A 24,609-nucleotide genomic window follows, 5' to 3' on the forward strand; every position below is an offset into this window, starting at 1 on the left:
GGTGGGTGTATGGAACAAGCTGCCGGAGGAGGTAGTTGAGGCTGGGACTATCGCAATGTTTAAGAAACAGTTAGACAGGTACATGGACAGGTCAGGTGTGGAGGGATATGGGCCAAACGCAGGCAGGTGGGACTAGTGTAGCTGGGACATGTTGGCCGGTGTGGGCAAGATGGGCCGAAGGGCCTGTTTCCATGCTGTATCACTCCGTGACTCTGTGAGTGGGGAAACTGCGGGCAAGGTGGCAGGAGGCTCAACGTGATGGTGACAGGGAGGGTGTTAATGCCACCATCGCCCCATGCACAAACGGGCACTGTAGATATCGGGGGTTATGGGGAGAAGGCAGGAGTATGGGGTTGAGTGGGAAAGATAGATCAGCCACGATTCAATGGCAGAGTAGACGTGATGGGCCGAATAATTCTGCTCCTAGAACCTTTGAGCCATCTACCCAGTCACGGTGCCAATTCTTTTGTACAAGGTTCATTCCCGGGATGGCGGGACTGTCATACGCTGAGAGAATGGAGCGGCTGGGCTTGTACACGCTGGAGTACTGTTCATTACGAGGTGGCCAATCGGAACACGGCGCGGGTCCACCACACACACCCCAAAGACGTGCAGGATCGTAGCTCAGTTGGCCCCATGGAAATTATCCCGAGTGCATGGGATAGAAGTAGTGTATTGGTGAGCACTGTTTGGCCCGGACTCGGTGGGATAAAGGGCCCCGGATACTATCAAGAGAGAGCTAGACAGAGCTCTTAAAGATAGCGGAGTCAAGGGATATGGGGAGAAGGCAGGAACGGGGAACCGAATGTGGATGATCAGCCATGATCACATTGAATGGCGATGCTGCCTCGAAGGGCCGAATGGCCTACTCCTGCACCTATCGTCTATCGTCAGTTTTGTCATCCGTGCAATTAATAAAAACATAAATAAATAATTACCAGTTAAAAATTATCATCTCAAAAATAGAACTAAAACAGACATGAGGATAAGGTGTAAGCCATTTAGAACGGAGACGAGGAAACACTTTTTCTCACAGAGAGCGGTGAGTCTGTGGAATTCTCTGCCTCAGAGGGTGGTGGAGGCAGGTTCTCTGGGGAGAATTCTTTCAAGAGAGAGCTAGATAGGGCTCTTAAAGATAGTGAGAGAGAGTCAGGGGATATGGGGAGAAGGCAGGAACGGGGAACTGATTGGGGATGATCAGCCATGATCACATTGAATGGCGAAAGGAGCTGGCTCGAAGGGCCGTCTATCGTCTATCGAAAGAACTGAAAACCCGATCGCAAAGCGCAAACCGGGCGAGCAGACTGACCAGCAAAGAGGAGGGTGAAGATGATGGTGAGCTGGTAGACCCCATGGCCGAGGATATTCTTCATCATGGTACGGGAGATGAGCGGCTTGTTCCTGCCGTAGGGCCTGCGCAGCAGAAGCGACTCGGTGGGTGGTTCTGTCGCCAGGGCCAAGGAGGCAAAGGTGTCCATGATCAGGTTGACCCACAACATCTGAACCGCTTTCAGAGGGGAATCCTGGTGTGGGAAGCAAATTGGTAGCTTAGTTCAGAGATAACAGCACGCAAATCAGGCCCTTCAGCCCACCCACAACGCACACTATACTATCCCACGCACACTAGCGACAATTTTACAGTTATTCATCTATTCCTTCGCTCCATAAATGCTTGTCCAAAGCAAGCGTTGTCTGCGGAGGGCGCTCAGCATCGCCAAGGACTGCTCTCACCCCAACCATGGACTGTTTACCCTCCTACCATCCGGGAGGCGCTACAGGTCGCTCCGTTGCCGAACCAGCAGGTCCAGGAACAGCTTCTTCCCGGCGGCTGTCACTCTACTCAACAACGTACCTCGGTGACTGCCAATCACCACCCCCCCGCCCCACCCCCCGGACACTTATCATTATTTATTCAAATCGTTTGCTATGTCGCTCTTCCAGGGAGATGCTAAATGCATTTCGTTGTCTCTGTACTGTACACTGACAATGACAACTAAAATTGAATCTGAATCTGAATCTGAATCAGAAATTCAGCAGGTGAGGCAGCATCTATAGAGCGAAGGAATAGGTGACGTTTCATACTCAGGAAATGACAATAAAGATATACAATACAATACAGGATACTGAGTTGGATGATCAGCCATGATCATATTGAATGGCGAATGGTGCAGGCTCGAAGGGCCGAATGGCCTCTACTCCTGCACCTATTTTCTATGTTTCTATGAAAGCTAGGGCATAGGAAATAGGTAACGTTTCGGGCCGAACCCCTTCGGGATTCGGCCCGAAACGTTGCCTATTTCCTTCACTCCATAGCTACTGCTGCACTACTGAGTTGGATGATCAGCCATGATCATATTGAATGGCGAATGGTGCAGGCTCGAAGGGCCGAATGGCCTCTACTCCTGCACCTATTGTCTATGTTTCCATGTTTCTATGTACCTGCGTGATGCAGGCACCAGTAAAGGCCACAATGACAGCCACCACATTGACGGTCAACTGGAACTGCAGGAACTTGGAGATGCTGTCGTAGACATTCCGCCCCCACATCACGGCCTTGACGATACTGTTGAAGTTGTCGTCGGTCAGGATGATGTCCGACGCCTCTTTGGCCACGTCCGTCCCTGCAATCCCCTGTGGAAGCACAAGCACAACACGCGCTCGTCACATGCTCCTCCTTGCAGTCCCTTCCACACCCTGTATCACAATGAATGGCGGTGCAGGCTCGATGGGCCGAATGGCCTACTCCTGCACCTACTGTCTAAATGTCTATTGTAGGTCTTGGAGAGAGAATGGAACAGAGAATGGACCCTGACCTCTGATGCTGATACAAGGTTAATTGGAGGGTTATGGTACGAGTGCAGGCAGGTGGGACTAAGGGAAAAATGTTGTTCAGCACGGACTTGTAGGGCCGAGATGGCCTGTTTCCGTGCTGTAATTGTTATATGGTTATATGGTTAATTCCCGGGATGGCGGGACTGTCATATGTTGAGAGAATGGGGCAGCTGGGCTTGTACATTCTGGAGTTTAGAAGGATGTGAGGGGATCTCATTGAAACATATAAGATTGTTAAGGGCTTGGACACGCTAGAGGCAGTAAACATATTCCTGATGCTGGGGGTGTCCAGAACCCGGAGCCACACATACAGTTTAAGAATAAGGGGTCGGCCATTTAGAGCGGAGATGAGGAAACACTTTTTCTCACAGAGAGTTGTGAGTCTGTGGGGGTGATGCCTGTATGTTCGAATCATATTGAATGGCGAATGGTGCAGGCTCGAAGGGCCGAATGGCCTCTACTCCTGCACCTATTTTCTATGTTTCTATGAAAGCTAGGGCATAGGAAATAGGTAACGTTTCGGGCCGAACCCCTTCGGGATTCGGCCCGAAACGTTGCCTATTTCCTTCGCTCCATAGCTACTGCTGCACTACTGAGTTGGATGATCAGCCTGGTTTTGGACCCCCCCAACATCGTTCCTCAGAGGGCGGTGGAGGCCGGTTCTCTGGATGCTTTCAAGAGAGAGCTATATAGGGCTCTTAAAGATAGCGGAGTCAGGGGATATGGGGAGAAGGCAGGAACGGGGTACTGATTGGGGATGATCAGCCGTGATCACATTGAATGGCGGTGCTGGCTCGAAGGGCCGAATGGCCTCCTCCTGCACCTTTTGTTTATTGAAACTGAAGATCTTCGAGGAAACCCACGCGGGGGTCACGGGGAGAACGTACAAACTCTGCGCGGACAGCGCCAGTGGTCGGGATCGAGACCTGTGTCTCTGCCGCTGAGAGCGCTGCCGATCCGGTAACGTGGCGAGGGGAAGGGGGAGCGTACCATGGCGAAGCCGACATCCGCCTTCTTCAGCGCCGGTCCATCGTTCGTCCCGTCGCCTGTCACCGCCACCACCTGCCGCATCTCGCCGATGGTGCTGTCAATAATACCTGCGGTAAACAAAAGACGGCCGTTCAAACTCCGGCACGAAACGGCGCCTAATCGGAAAGACATTATTTTGCCCGCTGGACAGCAAACAAAATGTTACATAGAAACATAGAAGTTAGGTGCAGGAGTAGGCCATTCGGCCCTTCGAGCCTGCACCGCCATTCAATATGATCATGGCTGATCATCCAACTCAGTATCCCGTACCTGCCTTCTCTCCATATCCCCTGATCCCCTTAGCCAAAGGATTTCCCCTTTATCCTTAAGCTGTGACCCCTTGTCCTGGACTTCCCTAACATCGGGAACAATCTTCCTGCATCTAGCCTGTCCAACCCCTTAAGAATTTTGTAAGTTTCTATAAGATCCCCTCTCAATCTTCTAAATTCTAGAGTATAAACCAAGTCCATCCAGTCTTTCTTCATAAGACAGTCCTGACATCCCAGGAATCAGTCTGGTGAACCGTCTCTGCACTCCCTCTACGGCAATAATGTCCTTCCTCAGATTTGGAGACCAAAACTGTACGCAATACTCCAGGTGTGGTCTCACCAAGACCCTGTACAACTGCAGTAGAACCTCTCTGCTCCTATACTCAAATCCTTACGCAAGTCGACCAAAAATAGCAACAGTATCACAAAAGCACAATGACGCAAGGGGCTGTCCCACTTACGCAAGTTTTTTTCAGCGACTGCCGGTACCCGTCACAGGTGGCCGAAGATTTCAAACATGTTGAAAATCCAGAAAAAGGTACGACTCTTTGGGCGACTACTCACGACCATACAGGCTTCACCCCCCCCCCACGACTTGAACACAGGACCTTTGGCCCACTTAGTCCACGCCGACCAGCGATCACCCATTCACGTTGGTTAGAAACATAGGAAAAAGGTGCAAGAGGAGGCCATTCAGCCCTTCAAGCCAATATGATCATCCAGAAAGTGGGGGGGGGGAGAGGGGGGACTGAGCGATCACTGATCACCGGCCTCTTGTTATGAAGGCCAACCTGCCATTCTCTTTCTTCACTACCTGCTGTACCTGCAAATTTACCTTCAGTGACTGATGTACAAGGACCCCCAGGTCTTGTTGCATCTCCCCTTTTCCTAATCTGACAAACATTCAGATAATAATTTGCCTTTTGTTCTTGCCACCAAAGTGGACAATCTCCAGCATTATGTGTCTTAGGTTTAGAGGGATATGGGCCAAACGTTGGTATGTGGGACTAGTGTGGATGGGGCATCTTGGTTGGCATGGGTAAGGTGGGCCGAAGGGCCTGTTTCCGTGCTGTGTGACTATTTCAAACCCCTCCCTTCCTCCATTGACTCCATCTACACCTCACACTGCCTCGGCAAGGCCAGCAGCATCATCAAGGACCAGTCTCACCCCCGGCCACTCCCTCTTCTCCCCTCTCCCATCGGGCAAGAGGTATAGAAGTGTGAAAACAAACGCACACACACCTCCAGATTCAGGGGCAGTTTCTTCCCGGCTGTTATCAGGCAACTGAACCGTCCTCTCACCAACTAGAGAGCGGTCCTGAGCTGCGATCTACCTCACTGGAGACCCTGGGACTATCTCTGATCGGGCCTTGACCTTGCAGTAAACATTATTCCGATTATTCCCTTTGTCCTGTATCTGTACACTGTGGACGGCTCGATTGTAATCATGTGTTGTCTTTCCACTGACTGGTTAGCACGCAACAAAAAGCTTTTCCCTGTACCTTGATACACAGGACAATAAACACAACTCAGAAAATAAACTCAACTCAAACTAAACTCAGTCAGAAACAGGGACTCAGCGGGACAGGCAGCATCTCTGGAAAGAAGGAATGGGTGACGTTTCGGGTCGAGACCCTTCTTCAGGCCCGACCCGAAACGTCACCCATTCCTTCTCTCCAGAGATGCTGCCTGTCCCGCTGAGTTACTCCAGCATTTTGTGTCTACCTTCGAATTAGACAATAGACAATAGGCTCAGGAGTCGGCCATTCGGCCGTTCGAGCCAGCACTGCCATTCAATGTGATCATGGCTGATCATCCATAATCAGTACCCCGTTCCTGCCTTCTCCCCATATAGAAACATAGAAAATAGGTGCAGGAGTAGGCCATTCGGCCCTTCGAGCCTGCACCGCCATTCAATATGATCATGGCTGATCATCCAACTCAGTATGCTGTACCTGCCTTCTCTCCATACCCCCTGATCTCTTTAGCCACAAGGGCCACATCTAACTCCCTCTTAAATATAGCCAATGAACTGGCCTCAACTACTTTCTGTGGCAGAGAATTCCACAGACTCACCACTCTCTGTGTGTGAATTTTGTTTTTTCTCATCTCGGTCCTAAAAGATTTCCCCCTTATCCTTAAACTGTGACCCCTTGTTCTGGACTTCCCCAATATCCCCTGACTCCGCTATCTTTAAGAGCTCTTATCTAACTCTCTCATGAAAGCATCCAGAGAACCGGCCTCCACCGCCTTCTGAGGCAGGGAATTCCACAGACTCACAACTCTCTGCCTGTGAAAAGGTTTTTCCTCATCTCCGTTCTAAATGGGCCTACCCCTTATAAACCAGCATCTGCAGTTCCTTCCTACAGACACAGCGACTGTTTCATTAAAGGAGTTGAGAGATCTCTCATCTCTCATCCTCCCCCTCTTTCAAAGCCATTCGTAATCTGAATTACAATCCAAAATAGAAACTGTGACCTTTGCACTGTAGATCCAGTTACACAGATGAGCAGGAAACAAAACAGTGGTTAATACACCGTGCTTCTTTAGAAGAACTGATATTTTGATCTGGGTGAGGTGTACATGATCTTATAGAGGGTGTACAAAGCCATGTGAGGAATAGCTAGACAAAAGTGCTGGAGAAACTCAGCGGGTGCAGCAGCATCTATGGAGCGAAGGAAATAGGCAACGTTTCGGGCCGAAATCCTACTGGAAATAGGCAACGTTTCGGGCCGAAACCCGGAAGGGTTTCGTCCCGAAACGTTGCCTATTTCCTTCGCTCCATAGATGCTGCTGCACGCACTGAGTTTCTCCAGCACTTTTGGGCCGAAACCCTACTGGAAATAGGCAACGTTTCGGGCCGAAACCCGGAAGGGTTTCGTCCCGAAACGTTGCCTATTTCCTTCGCTCCATAGATGCTGCTGCACCCACTGAGTTTCTCCAGCACTTTTGGGCCGAAACCCTACTGGAAATAGGCAACGTTTCGGGCCGAAACCCGGAAGGGTTTCGTCCCGAAACGTTACCTATTTCCTTCGCTCCATAGATGCTGCTGCACCCGCTGAGTTTCTCCAGCACTTTTGTCCACCTTCGATTTTCCAGCATCTGCAGTTCCTTCTTAAACGCATGTGAGGGATTTGGGGTGAATGCAGATCTTTTGCCCAGAGTACAGGAATCGAGGACCAGAGGACATAGGTTTAAGGTGAGGAGGGAGGGGAGGAGGGGGGAAATTCAATGGGTATCTGAGGGGTAACATTTTTTTACACAAAGGGTGGTGGGTGTATGGAACGAGCTGCCGGAGGAGGTAGTTGAGGCAGGGGCTGTTGCAATGTTTGGAAACATAGGAAATAGGTGCAGGAGTAGAGGCCATTCGGCCCTTCGAGCCTGCACCGCCATTCAATATGATCACGGCTGATCATCCAACTCAGTATCCCGTACCCTCGCCTTCTCTCCATACCCCCTGATCCCTTTAGGCACAAGGGCCACATCTAACTCCCTCCTAAATATAGCCAATGAACTGTTGCCTCAACTACCTTCTGTGGCAGAGAATTCCACAGATTCACCCCTCTCTGTGTGAAAAATGTTTTTCTCATCTCAGTCCTAAAAGATTTCCCCCTTATCCTTAAACTGTGACCCCTTGTTCTGGACTTCCCCAACATTGGGAACAGTCTTCCTGCATCTAGCTAGTCCAACCCCTTAAGAATTTTGTAAGTTTCTATAAGATCCCCCCTCAATCTTCTAAATTCTAGCGCGTACAAGCCGAGTCTGGCCTCAACTACTTTCTGTGGCAGAGAATTCCACAGATTCACCACTCTCTGTGTAGGAGACATTCAGACAGGTACATGGATAGGACAGGTTTGGAGGGATGTGGGGCCAAACGCAGGCAGGTGGGACTGGTGTAGATGGGGCATGTTGGTGAGCATGGGGGAGTTGGGCCGAAGGGCCTGTTTGCACGCTGTATCACTCCGTCTACGACTAATACCTTTGACCAGCGTGTGTTTATCAGTCGGGGACGATCGTGCGAGGACACGGAGATTTGGCCAGACCTTGTCCAGACGTTCTTGCTCCACCTGCAGAGAGAACAAAGCGAGATTCATGAAGCAAATCGCTGATTACATGTTTACACAAGCGGTTAAACGTTGCAAATGAACTGGGTTAGGCATCGTGGTTAGCATGGCCAAGTTGGGCCGAAGGGCCAGCTTCCGTGGGCAGCTGGCAACCCAGCAGACAGACACAAAACGCCGGAGTAACTCAGCGGGACAGACAGCATCTCTGGAGAGAAGGAACGGGTGACGTTTCGGGTCGAGACCCTTCTTCAGATTCAACCCTAATTTATCTAACTTCGTCACCCTTGCTTCCCCCCCCCCCTAATTTGAGGAAGGACATTCGTGCTATTGGGGGAGTGCAGCGTAGGTTCACCAGGTTAATTCCCGGGATGGCGGGACTCTCGTATGCTGAGAGAATGGAGCAGCTGGGCTTGTACACTCTGGAGTTTAGAAGGATGAGAGGCTATCTCAATGAAACCAGAACACCATGAATGATGTTATGAAGTGCCGGAGTAACTGAGTGGATCGGGCAGCATCTCTGGAGAACATGGATTGGTGATGTTTCAGGCCGGGACCCTTGGTTCTACATTTTTTGCGAGAATGATGCCTGGATTCGAGGGCATTACCTAGAAGGAGTGATGGGACATACTTGGATTGTTTTCCATGGAGACTCGGTGGCTGACAGCAGACCTGATAGAAGTGTGTAAAATTATGACTCAACACCGCAAATATGTAAGAGGTTTAAAAGAGTCAGGAACTGCTAGAGGACGGGACAATTGGGACATTAATGAGGAGGAATTTCTTTAGTCAGAGGGTTGTGAATCTGCGGGATTCATTGCCACAGACGGCTGTGGAGGCCACAAGTCAGTGGATATTTTTAAGGCAGAGATAGATAGATTAGTTCGGGTGTCAGGGGTTATGGGAAGAAAGTGGAGAATGCGGTTAGGAGGGAGAGATAGAGCAGCCATGATTCAATGGCGGACTAGACTCGATGGGCCGAATGGTCTTATTCTGCTCCTATAAGTTATGAACTTATGAATAATATTGGACATTGTTCCTGTTCCTGTTCCTGCGATGTTCTAGGAGGGATGTCCCCGCACCACAGCAGACCTCTGCTATGTTATAAGGTCATAAGTGATAGGAGCAGAATTAGACCATTCGGCCCATCAAGTCTACTCCGCCATTCAATCATGGCTGATCTATCTCTCCCTCCTAACTCCATTCTCCTGCCTTCTCCCCATAACCCCTGACACCCGTACTAATCAAGAATCTATCTATCTCTGCCTTAAATATATCCACTGACTTGTGGCCTCCACAGCCGTCTGTGGCAAAGAATTCCGCAGATTCACCGCCCTCTGTCTAAAGACATTTCTCCTCATCTCCTTCCTAAAAGAACATCCTTTAATTCTGAGGCTGTGACCTCTGGTCCTAGACTCTCCCACTAGTGGAAACATCCTCTCCACATCCACTCTATCCAGGCCTTTCACTATTCTGTACGTTTCCCTGAGGCCCCCCCCCTCATCCTTCTAAACTCGGTTATACTTAGTGTTGCCAACTGTCCCGTATTAGCCGGGACATCCCGTATATTGGGGCTAAATTGGTTTGTCCCGTACGGGACCGCCCTTGTCCCGTATTTGACCGCTACTACTCGGGTCGAGGGGACTGTCGGGTCGTCCGGCCCCCGACTCACCCGTCCCGACGTAGTGCAGCCCGTGGAGTGCAGCAGCAGCGCCTCGCCCGTGGCCCCGTCGGTCGGTCAGTCGGCAGCCCGGTCAGCTGTCCGACCTTCGGACCTTCGCTGACCACCGACACCACCACCACCACATCCCCTTCTTCTCATGGAGCGCCGGACTTGGCGCGCGATATCGCACGGCCCCCGGGCCAAAACTCCTCAGCTGGCCCCGCCGGCTGGGCTTTGTGTGCAGTCCAGCACCCGGGGCCAACTCATCATTTACCCAGCCACGGCCGAGTGGGTCAACAAATTGCCGTGAGGAATCCTGGGCCTGGCCAAGCTAAGCCATCCGCAAGTCACGGCGCCAGGCGGAAGAAGGCTCTGCCCGAGCCGGCTGCCTGACTGCCCCTTTTCCGGGGTTACGTCTGCGCCCGGGTGCTACTAGAAAGATACTACCCGCTGGGGGATTTCCGGGACCATTGGGCACCGCGGGGCGTGGAATGTATCCTGGACAAGAATTGTAATATATATACTCTCAAGCCTTTCTTGACGTCCTCTAAGCGAGGGCTATATGTATGTAGTGATGTTTGTATTTCATCTATGAACCACTGTTGTCTGTTATACTATTCTTATAACAAATATAAAGCACTTTGGCCAACGAGAGTTGTTTTTTAAATGTGCTATATAAATAAAAGTGACTTGACTTGAATTTTGTTTAGTAAACATAGAAAATAGGTGCAGGAGGAGGCCATTCAGCCCTTCGAGTAGTATATTTGTTTTGTCGTGTGCTATGGCGGTGGGTTCTGGTTTGTTTTATTGTGTTGCAAATACTATTTGTATGTTTGAATCAATACTTTTGATTTTTAAAAAACACACCACACACCTCGCCCTTTTCGTTGCGGATCAGCCGGTTGAACTCCTTGCCTTCAATACACAGGAAGTCCTCGCCGGGGCTGATGATGCCGCACTTGGTGGCGATGGCCCGCGCGGTGTTAATATTGTCGCCCGTCACCATCCGCACTGTGATCCCAGCCCGCTGGCACTTGGTTATAGCATCTGGGACCTGCAACGGCAAACACACACACACACACACACAAGTTACACAATGGGCAGTCACAGTGGCACAGCGTTAGAGTTGCTGCCTTACAGAAAAATGCAGCGCTCCCGACCACCCGTGCTGACTGTACGGAGTTTGCACGTTCTCCCCGTGGGGTTTTCTCCGGGATCTTCGGTTTCCTCCCACACTCCAAAGACGTGCAGGTTTGTAGGTTAAATGGCTTGATAAAAATGTTAAATTGCCCAAGTTGGCGATATGCAGAGTACTGAACTGCCGACTACTACAAGATTCAGAAGGTTCAGAATGGATAGACAGCCAGGGCATAACTGCAAACATCAGCACCAAACACCGCACAAGAAACGTCAAACCAAGATTATTCACACTATTTTGCTAATAATAGACAATAGGTGCAGGAGTAGAGGCCATTCGGCCCTTCGAGCCAGCACCGCCATTCAATGTGATCATGGCTGATCATCCCCAATCAGTACCCCGTTCCTGCCTTCTCCCCATATCCCCTGACTCCCGCTATCTTCAAGAGCCCTATCTAGCTCTCTCTTGAAAGCATCTAAAAAGAACCTGCCTCCACCGCCCTCTGAGGCAGAGAATTCCACAGACTTACAACTCTCTGGGTGAAAAAGTGTTTCCTCGTCTCCGTTCCAAATGGCTTACTCCTTATTCTTAAACTGTGGCCCCTGGTTCTGGACTCCCCCAACATCAGGAATATGTTTCCTGCCTCTAGCGTGTCCAAACCCCTAATAGTCTTATATGTTTCAATAAGATCCCCTCTCATCCTTCTAAACTCCAGAGTGTACAAGCCCAGAGAATACCACAGACTCACAACTCTCTGGGTGAAAAAGTCTTTCCTCATCTCCGTTCTAAATGGCTTACCCCTTATTCTTAAACTGTGGCCCCTGGTTCTGGGGGAATTTTACACAATTATATGAATTTTCATCAGACAAAATAGTGCCAGGTTTGTTATTATCACCTGTACATAGATGCAGTAAAAAGCTATGTTTTATGTTTAGTGTCGATTATTACTGCCATGTGTACTGGTACAGTGAAAAGTCTTGTCCAAAGAAGGGTCTCGACCTGAAACATCACCTCATATGTTGAGAGAATGGAGCGGCTGGGCTTGTATAGAAGGATGAGAGGCGATTTTATTGAAACTAATATTATAAGATTAGTAAGGGTTTGGACACGCTGGAGGCAGGAAACATGTTCCCGATGTTGGGGGAGTCCAGAACCAGGGGCCACAGTTTAAGAGTAAAGGGTAAGCCATTTAGAACGGAGATGAGGACAAAACTTTTTCACACAGAGAGTGGTGAGTCTGTGGAATTCTTTGCCTCAGGAGGCTGGTTCTCTGGATGCTTTCAATGGAGAGCTAGACAGAGCTCTTAAAGATAGTGGAGTCAGGGGATGTGGGGAGAAGGCAGGAACGGGGTACTGATTGGGGATGATATTATTCTTAAACTTAAAAAAAACCATTTAGACAGGTACATGGATGGGACGGGATTGGAGGGGCTGTGGGCCAAATGCAGGCAGGTGGGCCTCGTGTAGATGGGACACGTTGGCCGGTGTGGGCAAAAGTTGGGCCGAAGGTCCTGTTTCCAGGCTTGTATCACTCTTTGACAGACTATGTTTCAGGTGGGGGGATTCTGAAGCAGGGTCCCGACCCAAAACGTCGCCTGGCCACTCGTCTCTCCGGCAGCGAAACGGTTAAAGGGGAATAAACAGGAACATAGGTCGACGTGAAATAATAAACACCTTTCATCCAGGAATAAAGTTATTTGACAGAGGTGTAATTATCTTCCACGGGATAATGGAACCAAACAGTTTGTGGACCTGTTTATTTATAGTTAATAAGCATTTCTGTCCGTGCTGTGAGCAAGTTCAGCATGTGACTTGAAAAGAATTTAAATTAGGAACAAAGACATCAGGCAAGGTATCAGGTACATGGCGATATATATATTATTTAGACCAATTGGCATCGATTCATAAATTATCAATTCGCCAGGCTCGTAATTATCGTTGTTCACTACTTCAATTAAAAAAAAAACCATTTAAGAAGACTTCAACTCCAGCCCGATCAGAAAAGACAGGACAAAAATCCCACCCGTGCGAGGAAAGGAACTGCAGATGTTGGTTGAAATCGAAGATCGACACAAAATGCTGGAGTAACTCATAGAAACAAAGAAACATAGAAAATAGGTGCAGGAGTAGGCCATTCGGCCCTTCGAGCCAGCACCGCCATTCAATATGATCATAGCTGATCATCCAACTCAGTAGTGCAGCAGTAGCTATGGAGCGAAGGAAATAGGCAACGTTTCGGGCCGAATCCCGAAGGGGTTCGGCCCGAAACGTTACCTATTTCCTATGCCCTAGCTTTCATAGAAACATAGAAAATAGGTGCAGGAGGAGGCCATTCGGCCCTTCGAGCCTGCACCGCCATTCATTGTGATCATGGCTGATCGTCCCCAATCAATAACCCGTGCCTGCCTTCTCCCCATATCCCTTGACTCCACTAGCCCCGAGAGCTCTATCTAACTCTCTCTTAAATCCATCCAGTGACTTGGCCTCCACTGCCCTCTGTGGCAGGGAATTCCACAAATCCGCAACTCTCTGGGTGAAAACGTTTTTTCTCACCTCAGTCTTAAATGACCTCCCCTTTATTCTAAGAACTCAGCGGGGAAAATCCCACCTGATTGGTTTAGTTCAATTTGGCGATACAGCCCTTCAGCCCACCGAGTCCAGCCATCACTCCTATCCTACACACACTGGGGACTGACTCCCTAGGGACCAGGACATCCACCCTCCCCATTCCCATACTGACCTGGGACTCCCGTCCTGGGCCTCCTCCACTGTCAGAGTGAGGCCCAGCGCAAATTGGAGGAACGGCACCTCATATTTCACTTGGGCAGCTTACACCCCAGCGGTGTGAACATTGACTTCTCTAACTTCAAGTAGCCCTTGCTTTCCCTCTCTCTCTGCCCCTTCCCATCCTAGTTCTCCCACCAGTCTGATTCTCCTGATTAAATATTACTTTGTGTGCCTCGTTGCCACCTTCACCCCCCAGCTAACAATGATCCATTCTACATTTATCCCCCTTGATCTCTCATTTTCACACCTTACCCTTCTATATCTCTGTGTCTCCCTCTCCCCTCACCCTCAGGCTGAAGAAGGGTCTGGACCAGTTGCTTCTCTCCAGAGATGCTGCCTGTCCCGCTGAGTTTCTCCAGCACATTTTGTCTACCATTAATGTAACCCTGATCCTTATGTATATATTTATATGGACACACTGATCTGTTCTGTCGTCAATGCCTACTATGTTCTGTGTGCTGAAGCAAAGCAAGAATTTCATTGTCCTATACAGGGACACATGACAATAAATTCTCTTGAATCTTGAATCTTGAATGTATCAATATCACCGTTATGTTTATAATTATTCTTTTTGATTTTTGCTTTTGAAAAAAAATGAATAAATAGATTTTAAAAGATAGAAAGAACCTTCTCTCCAGGAGGGAAATTTCAAAGCCACAGAGATAACCGGACAAGGAGAGGAGAGGGATATCGGTTTACGGGAACCGCTCCAGTACAGCGGACTTTGGGCTATGAATAACGGCGCCAAAAATCGCGCAATCTATGTAAAACGTATTTCACTTCGCGGTCACATACGTGACCAATCAAGCACTACAGTGTTGAACTATTGGGCAGCACGGTGGCGCAGCGGTAGAGTTGCTGCCTCACAGCGCCAGAGACCCGGGTTCCATCCCGACTACGGGCGCTGTCCGTGCCCGAGTTTGTTCGTGCTGACTGGGTTTTCTCCGGGCGCTCCGGTTTCCTCCCACACTCCGAAGACGTGCAGGTTTGTCCCTAAAATGGTAAAATTGTCCCTAGTGTGTGTGTGTGGGATAATGTTAGTGTGCGGGGATCGCCATTCGGCGGGCTGGAGAAGTGCCTGTTTCCGCGATGCATCTCTAAAACTAAAAACGAACGGGCCAGTCCCACTTGGCGATGATTTTCGGCGACTGCCGGTATCATATCGGTGTCGCCAAAAGAGTTTGAACATTTATTTCAAAATCCAGTGGCGACAAAGAAAAATGTTTACGACACTTGAGGAAATACCGCGCGTCAAATATCACGCCGCTAATTTTTCGGACGCGTCAAAGATCCCAGTCGCAGAAAATAAACGCCGTGGGACTTAAGTTTTTCCGGGTCTCGACCCAAAACGTCACCCATCGGTCAAGGGATGCCGCCTGTCCCGCAGAGTCGCAGCATTTTTGTGTCTAAAGAAAACATAGAAATAACGGCAGGTGTAGGCATTCGGCCCTTAAGCCTCACCGAAGAAATATGATCTCGATCATCCAACTCAACGCAGCAGTAGCTATGGAGCGAAGGAAATAGGCAACGTTTCGGGCCGAATCCCGAAGGGGTTCGGCCCGAAACGTTACCTATTTCCTATGCCCTAGCTTTCATAGAAACATAGACAATAGGTGCAGGAGTAGAGGCCATTCGGCCCTTCGAGCCTGCACCGCCATTCAATATGATCATGGCTGATCATCCAACTCAGTATCCCGTACCTGCCTTCTCTCCATACCCTATGATCCCCTTGGCCACAAGGGCCACATCTAACTCCCTCTTAAATATAGCCAATGAACTATAGAGAGTGGTGAATCTCTGGAACTCTCTGCCACAGAGGGTAGTTGAGGCCACAGTTCGTTGGCTATATTTAAGAGGGAGTTAGATGTGGCCCTTGTGGCTAAGGGGATCAAGGGGTATGGAGAGAAGGCAGGTACGGGATACTGAGTTGGATGATCAGCCATGATCATATTGAATGGCGGTGCAGGCTCGAAGGGCCGAATGGCCTACTCCTGTACCTAATTTCTATGTTTCTATGTTTCTAACTGGCCTCAACTACCCTCTGTGGAAGAGAGTTCCAGAGATTCACCACTCTCTGTGTGAAAAAACCTATCTTCGACTAGAACGATGGTGTCGGGCTGAAGGGCCTGTTTCCTTCCATGCGGTGAGACTCTGTGACTGCTCTCTGCCATTTGCTGTTGACACCTTATACTTTGCAGACTAATAAAAGAATTGTGTGTCTCTTCCACTAACTCTGTCCTTTCTAAATTTAACTGAGACATTACAACCTATGATTTCCCTCGGTATTAATGCTGGCAAGCTGTTATTTTATTTACCATCACTGGCAGGCTCTTTCCTAAATTGGAGGTTTCAAAACCGCTACTTGCAAACCAGAAAATTACTAACTTAACTTTGAAGGGCATCTGTGTGACCCTGGACTCTCGGTTGGAATGCTAGTTTGATTCATATTTATTTGTAAGCAGGATTAGAATGTCTCTGTCAGTGCCCAGAGGCTCTTGCCCAGAGGAGGTGAGTCGAGGACCAGAGGACATAGGTTCAAGGTGAAGGGGAAAAGAAGGGGTAACTTTTCCACACAGAGGGTGGTGGGTGTATGGAACGAGCTGCCAGAGGAGGTAGTTGAGGCTGGGACTATCCCAACGTTTAAGGAACAGTTAGACAGGTACATGGATAGGACAGGTTTGGAGGGATAATGGGTCAAATTCGAGCAGGTGGGACTAGTGTAGCCGGTGTGGGCAAGTCGGGCCTGTTTCCGCACTGTATCTCTCTATGACCCTTAATTCCCCCTGTACTGAATGGCCACTATCCTTCAAAGAGAGAGATATACTGCAGAACTAATGAATAGGCGACGTTTCGGGTCGAGAACCATCTTCAGTCTGACCCGAAACGTCACCCATTCCTTCGCTCCACAGATGCTGCCTCACCCGCTGAGTTTCTCCAGCATTTTTTGTCTACCCTACCTCCGTGTGCGATGCAGTCTCTCCCCCCAGTGGAAACCTCCTCCCCACATCCACTGGAGTCCCAGTTATTTACCTCAGGCCTGACTGGGTCTTCGATGCCGACCACCGTAAGGCATGTCAGGTCGTTGAGAATCTCGTTCTCGTTGTCCCACTCCGGCTCTTTGACAAAGTCCCTGAAGGCCAGGCAGATGGTGCGTAGACCTTCGCAAGCCATGGGCTCGATTACTTTCTTCACCATCTCGTCGCGGTCTCTCGCCTTGAACGCCACAACGTCCCCGCTCTTGTTCACTAGTTTAGTGCACCTGAAAAAAAATAACGTGACAGCGTTTTATTTTTTAGCGCGAGATCGGCCGCACGCACGATATCCGTCCGGCACCTTTGACCATCGGTCTGAGGAAGGGCTCCGACCTGAAACGCCATCCACCCACAATAGACAATAGACAATAGGTGCAGGAGTAGAGGCCATTCGGCCCTTCGAGCCAGCACCGCCATTCAATGCGATCATGGCTGATCATCCCCAATCAGTACCCCGTTCCTGCCTTCTCCCCATATCCCCTGACTCCGCTATTTATAAGAGCCCTATCTAGCTCTCTCTTGAAAGCCTCCAGGGAACCGGCCTCCACCGCCCTCTGAGGCAGAGAATTCCACAGACTCACAACTCTCTGTGTGAAAAAGTGTTTCCTCGTCTCAGTTCTAAATGGCTTGCCCCTTATTCTTAAACTGTGCGTGGCCCTTGGTTCTGGACTCCCCCAACATCGGGAACATGTTTCCTGCCTCTATAGTGTCCAAACCCTTAACAATCTCCTCCCCACACATGCTGCCTGACCCACTTGAGTTTTCCTCCAGCACTGCGCTTGGCTCAAGATTGTACTATCTGGGTGGCGCGGTGGCTCAGCGGTAGAGTTGCTGCCTCACAGCGCCAGAGACCCGGGTTCGATCCTGACCTCTGATGCTGATACAAGGTTAATTCCCGGGATGGCGGGACTGCCATATGCTGAGAGAATGGAGCGGCTGGGCTTGTACACTCTGGAGTTCAGGAGGATGAGAGGGCATCTCATTGAAACATATAAGATTGTTAAGGGGCTTGGACACACTAGAGGCAAGAAACATGTTCCCGATGTTGGGGGTGTCCAGTTGGGGGAATCCAGAACCAGGGGCCACACACACACAGTTTAAGAATAAGGGGTAAGCCATTTAGAATGGAGATGAGGAAACACTTTTTCCACACAGAGAGTGGTGAGTGTGGGAATTCCCTGCCTCAGAGGGTGGTGGAGGCCGGTTCTCTGGAGGCCTACCTCTGGAGTGCAGCTACCTGTCGACTCCTGGTCTCAAGGTGAGATCTGCTTATGCAGCAGGGCACTCCCCTTAACTCAGGACGTCCTAGTAAGCGATAGTCCTAGTAACCGCTGACGAGGGTTCGGCCGTGAGATGCCTGACCCCCTTTGCTGCCAACCAGCTTATTGATGCCGTAACAACATTGTCTAAACTATCTTTGTCCGAAGTGTTTGGTCATTCTGCGTCCATCCCAGTATTTGGTTGGATTGCGTCAACTTGCACTGAAAAGTCATTTCAAGACCAGGGCGGCACGGTGGCGCAGCGGGTAGCGTTGCTGCCTCACAGCGCCAGAGACCCGGGTTCAATCCCGACTGCGGAGTTTGCACGATCTCCCAGTGACCTGGGTGGATTTTCTCCGAGATCTTCGGTTTCCTCCCACACTCCAAAGACGTGCAGGTTTGTAGGTTAATTGGCTTCTGGAAATTGGAAATAGTCCCTGGCGTGTGTAGGATAGTGTTAGTGTGCGGGGCTCGCTGCTCAGGGCCTGTTTCCGCGCTGTATCTCTAAACTCTAACGGAGGCCCAGTATAGCTCGTATCAACAATGAATGCAAGGTAACAAATCACAGTTCTGGCTGGATCGGAACAAGACGTAAATAACAAGGATTTAACAGTAAATGTGGTCATTAAATCTCTAAAATTAAACACTGTTGATGTTAGGTGTAAACACCCAGCTTGTGGAACCTTGCAAATGGAACACTTTACTGTGGGAAACTTTAGACTTCAAGATACAGCGCCCAAACAGGCCCTTCGGCCCACCGAGTCCGTGCCGACCAGCCCTCACCCCGCACACTAACACTAGGATTCCACAGACTCACCACTCCCTGTGAGAAAAATTGTTTCCTCGTCTCCGTTCTAAATGGTTTACTCCTTATTCTTAAACTGTGTGTGTGGCCCCTGGTTCTGGACTCCCCCAACATCGGGAACATGTTTCCTGCCTCTAGCGTGTCCAAACCCTTAACAATCTTATACGTTTCAATGAGATGCCCTCTCATCCTTCTAAACTCCAGAGTGTGTACAAGCCCAGCCGCTCCATTCTCTCGGCATATGACAGTCCCGCCATCCCGGGAATTAACCTTGTAAAACCTACGCTGCACTCCCTCAATAGCAAGAATGTCCTTCCACAAATTAGGGGACCAAAACTGCACACAATACTTCAGGTGTGGTCTCACTAGGGCTCTGTACAACCGCAGAAGGACCTCTTTGCTCCTATACTCGACTTCTCTTGTTATAAAGGCCAATATGCCATTCGCTTTCTTCACTGCCTGCTGTACCTGCATGCTTACTTTCATAGACTGATGTATAAGGACCCCCAGATCCCGTTGTACTTCCCCTTTTCCCAACTTGACGCCATTTAGATAGTAATCTGCCTTCCTGTTTTTGCCACCAAAGTGGAAAACACCCTTGTTCAGCAGCAGCAGCAGCAGCAGCAGTGACAAATGTTAAGAGGCTCAAACTTACATGGATACCAACCATGCAATGTCTAAATAAAACAACTGCTTGTTCACTGCAACAACCTCTTGATAGAACCTTTCAGTGCAAGGTGCTGCAATCACCGTTCTGATTTTGTTTTATTGTGCTATTAAAATACTATTTCAATGTTTGAATTCATATTTTTGATTTGAAAAAAACCCCAAAAAGTGCTGCTATCGAAGCAAACACTGCGATGGGCACGGAATTCTCTGAACGTAAACGAAGCGAAGAGTGCTCACTTGCGCAGGATGATCTCGGACGCTCCCTTGCTGTACATGCGGAAGGTGCCGTCGGCGTTCTTCAGCACCGTGCTCATGGACTTGCGCGCGGAGTTGAAGGTGTACACCTTGTAGAGCTTCTCCTCCGGGATCTCGTTGCGCACGGCTTGGTAATCCTGCTTCAGGTCCAGCACGAAGCCCAGCAGAGCGCACTCCGTCTTGTTGCCCACGTGGCGCGCACGCCCGCCTTCCTTCTCGGGGGGCTGTCGGGGACCAAGCACACGCCAACAACCAGGGTCAAGCAAGGTCAACACATGGAAACATAGACATAGAAACATAGAAACATAGAAATTAGGTGCAGGAGTAGGCCATTCGGCCCTTCGAGCCTGCACCGCCATTCAATATGATCATGGCTGATCATCCAACTCAGTAGTGCAGCAGTAGCTATGTGGAGCGAAGGAAATAGGCAACGTTTCGGGCCGAATCCCGAAGGGGTTCGGCCCGAAACGTTACCTATTTCCTATGCCCTAGCTTTCATAGAAACACAGAAAATAGGTGCAGGAGTAGAGGCCATTCGGCCCTTCGAGCCTGCACCGCCACTCAATATGATCATGGCTGATCATCCAACTCAGTATCCCGTACCTGCCTTCTCTCCATACCCTCTGATCCCCTTGGCCACAAGGGCCACATCTAACTCCCTCTTAAATATAACCAATGAACTGGCCTCAACTACATGGAGCCAAACATGATATTTAACCCGACCAGAAACGTCTATCAAGTCAAGTCAAGTCAAGTTTATTTGTCACATACACATACGAGATGTGCAGTGAAATGAAAGTGGCAATGCTCGCGGACTTTTGTGCAAAGGACAAACAACAAAACAACCAAACAAATTATAAACACAATCATAACACACATATTCTTTTATATAATAAATAATGGAAGGAAAAACGTTCAGTAGAGTTAGTCCCTGGTGAGATAGGCGTTTACAGTCCGAATTGCCTCTGGGAAACTTGCCTCTTATAGAAACTTAGAAGATTGAGGGGGGATCTTATAGAAACTTACAAAATTCTTAAGGGGTTGGACAGGCTAGATGCAGGAAGATTATTTCCAATGTTGGGGAAGTCCAGAACAAGGGGTCACAGTTTAAGTATAGAGGGGAAATATTTTAGGACCGAGATGAGAAAAACATTTTTCACACAGAGAGTGGTGAATCTCTGGAATTCTCTGCCACAGAAGGTAGTTGAGGCCACACAGTTCATTGGCTATATTTAAGAGGGAGTTAGATGTGGCCCTTTTGGCTAAAGGGATCAGGGGGTATGGAGAGAAGGCAGGTACAGGATACTGAGTTGGATGATCAGCCATGATCATATTGAATGGTGGTGCAGGCTCGAAGGGCCGAATGGCCTACTCCTGTACCTATTTTCTATGTTTCTATGTCACCTGTTCCTTCTCTCCAGAGATGCTGCCTGACCCGCTGAGTTACTCCAGCACTCTGTGCCTATCTTCGGTGTACACCAGCATCTGCAGTTCCATCCTACACAATTAAATTCTTAAGATAAGACACAAGAGTGCTGGAGTAACTCAGCGGGTCAGGCAGAATCTCTGGAGAAAATGGATAGATGATGTTTTGGGTCAGAAATCTTCCTCAGATTGGAAAACTGAAACCCCTTTCTGTCTGAGGTAGGGTTCCAACACGAAACGTCACCCATCCCCTCTCTCCACAGATGCTGCCTGACCTGCTGAGTTACTCCAGCACTCTGTGAGACGTCACCTATCCATTCTCCACAGATGCTGCCTGACCCACTCAGTTATGGTGCAACAGCATCTATGGAGCTAAGGAAATATGCAACGTTTCGGGCCGAAATCCTTCTGGAAATAGGCAACGTTTCGGGCCGAAACCCTTGTGGGTTTCGGCCCGAAACATTGCCTATTTCCTTAGCTCCATAGATGCTGCCTGACCTGCTGAGTTACTCCAGCACTTTGTACCTGTCCACGTTCTCCACAGAGATGCTGCCTGACCCACTGAGTTACTCCAGCACTCTGTGAAACGTCACCTATCCATGTTCTCCACAGATGCTGCCTGACCCGCTGAGTTACTCCAGCACTCTGTGAAACGTCACCTATCCATGTTCTCCACAGATGCTGCCTGACCCGCTGAGTTACTCCAGCACTCTGTGAAACGTCACCTATCCATGTTCTCCACAGATGCTGCCTGACCCACTCAGTTATGGTGCAGCAGCATCTATGGAGCTAAGGAAATAGGCAACGTTTCGGGCCGAAATCCTTCTGGAAATAGGCAACGTTTCGGGCCGAAATCCTTCTGGAAATAGGCAACGTTTCGGGCCGAAATCCTTCTGGAAATAGGCAACGTTTCGGGCCGAAACCCTTCCGGGTTTCGGCCCGAAACGTTGCCTATTTCCTTAGCTCCATAGATGCTGCTGCACCCGCTGAGTTACTCCAGCACTCTGTGAAACGTCACCTATCCATGTTCCCCACAGATGCTGCCTGACCCGCTGAGTTACTCCAGCACTCTGTGTCCTTTTAAACAAATTCAGCGCGATATATTATACTAATCGCCCACACATTTTACATGATTTACAAACCAGTGAAAAGTGGACTTACGGCCATTTGTCTTGTTCATGAGACAATCTTGTATATACTGTTTATGCCAGGCTGGTTGGCCTGATATTACAGATGACCATAAAAGGCCACTTGCACTGGAGGATACAAGGATACCACTTTGGGAAAAAACTGAACGCTCAACTCCTTCCAAAACGAACAGATTTGTCATTAGCTCTCGACCGCTGGACAAACATTTCAAGTCGACACTCCAGAACAAGGAGCTCATTCCAGCCGGCAGTCACTCACCAGTATTTTGGTGGTGTAGGCAGAGTTGACGGCTATCCCGTTGACGAGGCGTTCCAACACCTTGGGCAAGATGGCATCGGGGGCTGGGACCTGCCGGTAGTGAGTCTCCCCGATGTACGACTGGACCACTGTCATTCTGTTCATGGTGAGGGTGCCCGTCTTGTCAGAGCAGATGGCCGTCGCGTTCCCCATTGTTTCACATGCGTCCAAGTGCCTGACCAAGTTGTTGTCCTTCATCATTTTCTAGGAAAACAGAAAGATGAAAGATTACCCGCTGCACAGCTGTTCAATTGTCGTTATTTTTATTTTTTTTTATTTTTTTAAATTTTATTAGAAGTTAATACAGCACAAAACAGTACAGTGGAACCTAATTTTAGGTGCCAACTATGTAATACCGTAATCCATTCTATGTACAACCTCTAGTTTTATGTTATAAGAAGGAAGTAAGCAGAACAAGAAAAAGAAAACAATAGAAAGGGGAAAAAGTGGAAAAATAGATGGTAGAGAGTAGAAAAACGTGAAGTGTGTATATAAAAAATAAAAAAAGGAAGAGAGAAAGTGGAAAGTAGAAATAGAAGAGAAGGCCCCTTAAAAGAGAATTTTTCAAATCTGTATTCGGAGATGTAGCTCTATCCACGTCATGAACTGAAATCAATTGTCGTTATTAATAACCATATAACAATTACAGCAATAACGGAAACAGGCCATCTCGACCCTTCTAGTCCGTGCCGAACACATATTCTCCCCTAGTCCCATACACCTGCGTTCAGACCATAACCCACCATTCCTTTCCCGTCCATATAACCATCCAATTTATTTTTAAATGATAAAAACGAACCTGCCTCCACCACCTTCACTGGAAGCTCATTCCACACAGCTACCACTCTCTGAGTAAAGAAGTTCCCCCTCATGTTACCCCTAAACCTCTGTCCCTTAATTCTCAAGTCATGTCCCCTTAATAATAATAGTTTTTATTGTCATTGAAACATAGAAAATATAGAAAATAGGTGCAGGAGGAGGCCATTCGGCCCTTCGAGCCAGCACCGCCATTGCACATAGGTGCGACGAGATTTGGTTTGCGACTGATAGTCATAACTAATAATATTTAGATATCCCGAGAAACATGATTTATAATTTTTTTTTTAACCCAGTAAAACAGTCTAAAATGTAAATATGTCTGTGCCGGGTCGATGTGCGTGAATACAGTTCATGTGGGGTGGGGACACTCAGCAGGGCCGGTTCAGAGCAGCGATAGCTCTGGGGATGAAGCTGTTCCTGAGTCTGGAGGTTCGGGCGTAGAAGGCCTTGTAACGTCTGCCGGAAGGTAGGAGTTCGTACAGACGATTACAAGGGTGTGAGGAGTCTTTGTGGATGCTGACGGCCTTCCTGAGGCACTGTGTGCAGTGGGTGCCCTCCAAGGCTGAATGGATGAATGAATGATCGAAACGTGATCGCCGCGGTGACATTCCTTGTTTTGCGCACCGTAGCCACGGTATGCGAAGAGCCGCTACCTAAAGGGCGCTGACGGGGCTACAAATGATTCCGTTTTAACACGAACCATTTTTAATGTGTTCTATTTGTGGTACCCCTTAGATCTTGCCCCCCTCCCCCCCCCACGCTGGGCCTCGCGGGGAGAACGGACAAACACCGTACAGACCGTCGCCATAGTCAGGATCGAACCCGTGTGTCCGGCGCTGTGTGGCAGCAACTCTACCGCTGTCCCTTGAAACATATCAGATTGTTAAGGGCTTGGACACACTGGAGGCAGGAAACATGAGTGAATGGAGCAGCTGGGCTTGTTTACTCTGGGGTTTAGCAGGATGAGAGGGATTCTTATTGAAACATATAAGATTATTAAAGGTTTGGACACGCTAGAGGCAGGAAACATGTTCCCGATATTGGGGGAGTCCAGAACCAGGGGCCACACACAGTTTAAGAATAAGGGGCAAGCCATTTAGAACGGAGTTGAGGAAAGACT

General features: G+C 49.0%; 1 protein-coding gene across 1 annotated transcript in view; it reads right to left on the bottom strand.

The window, feature by feature from the left end:
- Positions 1 to 24,609, bottom strand: part of LOC129708921 (plasma membrane calcium-transporting ATPase 1-like) — a 203,098-nt gene that overhangs the window by 22,907 nt on the left and 155,582 nt on the right. The window contains exons 11-18 of the mRNA XM_055654990.1: positions 22,632 to 22,874; positions 19,782 to 20,023; positions 16,810 to 17,038; positions 10,729 to 10,908; positions 8,110 to 8,197; positions 3,823 to 3,929; positions 2,440 to 2,631; positions 1,310 to 1,523 (exon numbers count right to left, since the gene is read on the bottom strand). Of these exons, the coding sequence (XP_055510965.1) occupies positions 1,310 to 1,523; positions 2,440 to 2,631; positions 3,823 to 3,929; positions 8,110 to 8,197; positions 10,729 to 10,908; positions 16,810 to 17,038; positions 19,782 to 20,023; positions 22,632 to 22,874 (1,495 nt within the window). The remainder of the gene's footprint in view (positions 1 to 1,309; positions 1,524 to 2,439; positions 2,632 to 3,822; positions 3,930 to 8,109; positions 8,198 to 10,728; positions 10,909 to 16,809; positions 17,039 to 19,781; positions 20,024 to 22,631; positions 22,875 to 24,609) is intronic.

The sequence above is a fragment of the Leucoraja erinacea genome, chromosome 24, assembly GCF_028641065.1.
Source record: "Leucoraja erinacea ecotype New England chromosome 24, Leri_hhj_1, whole genome shotgun sequence".
In the NCBI taxonomy this organism is placed as follows: domain Eukaryota; kingdom Metazoa; phylum Chordata; class Chondrichthyes; order Rajiformes; family Rajidae; genus Leucoraja; species Leucoraja erinaceus.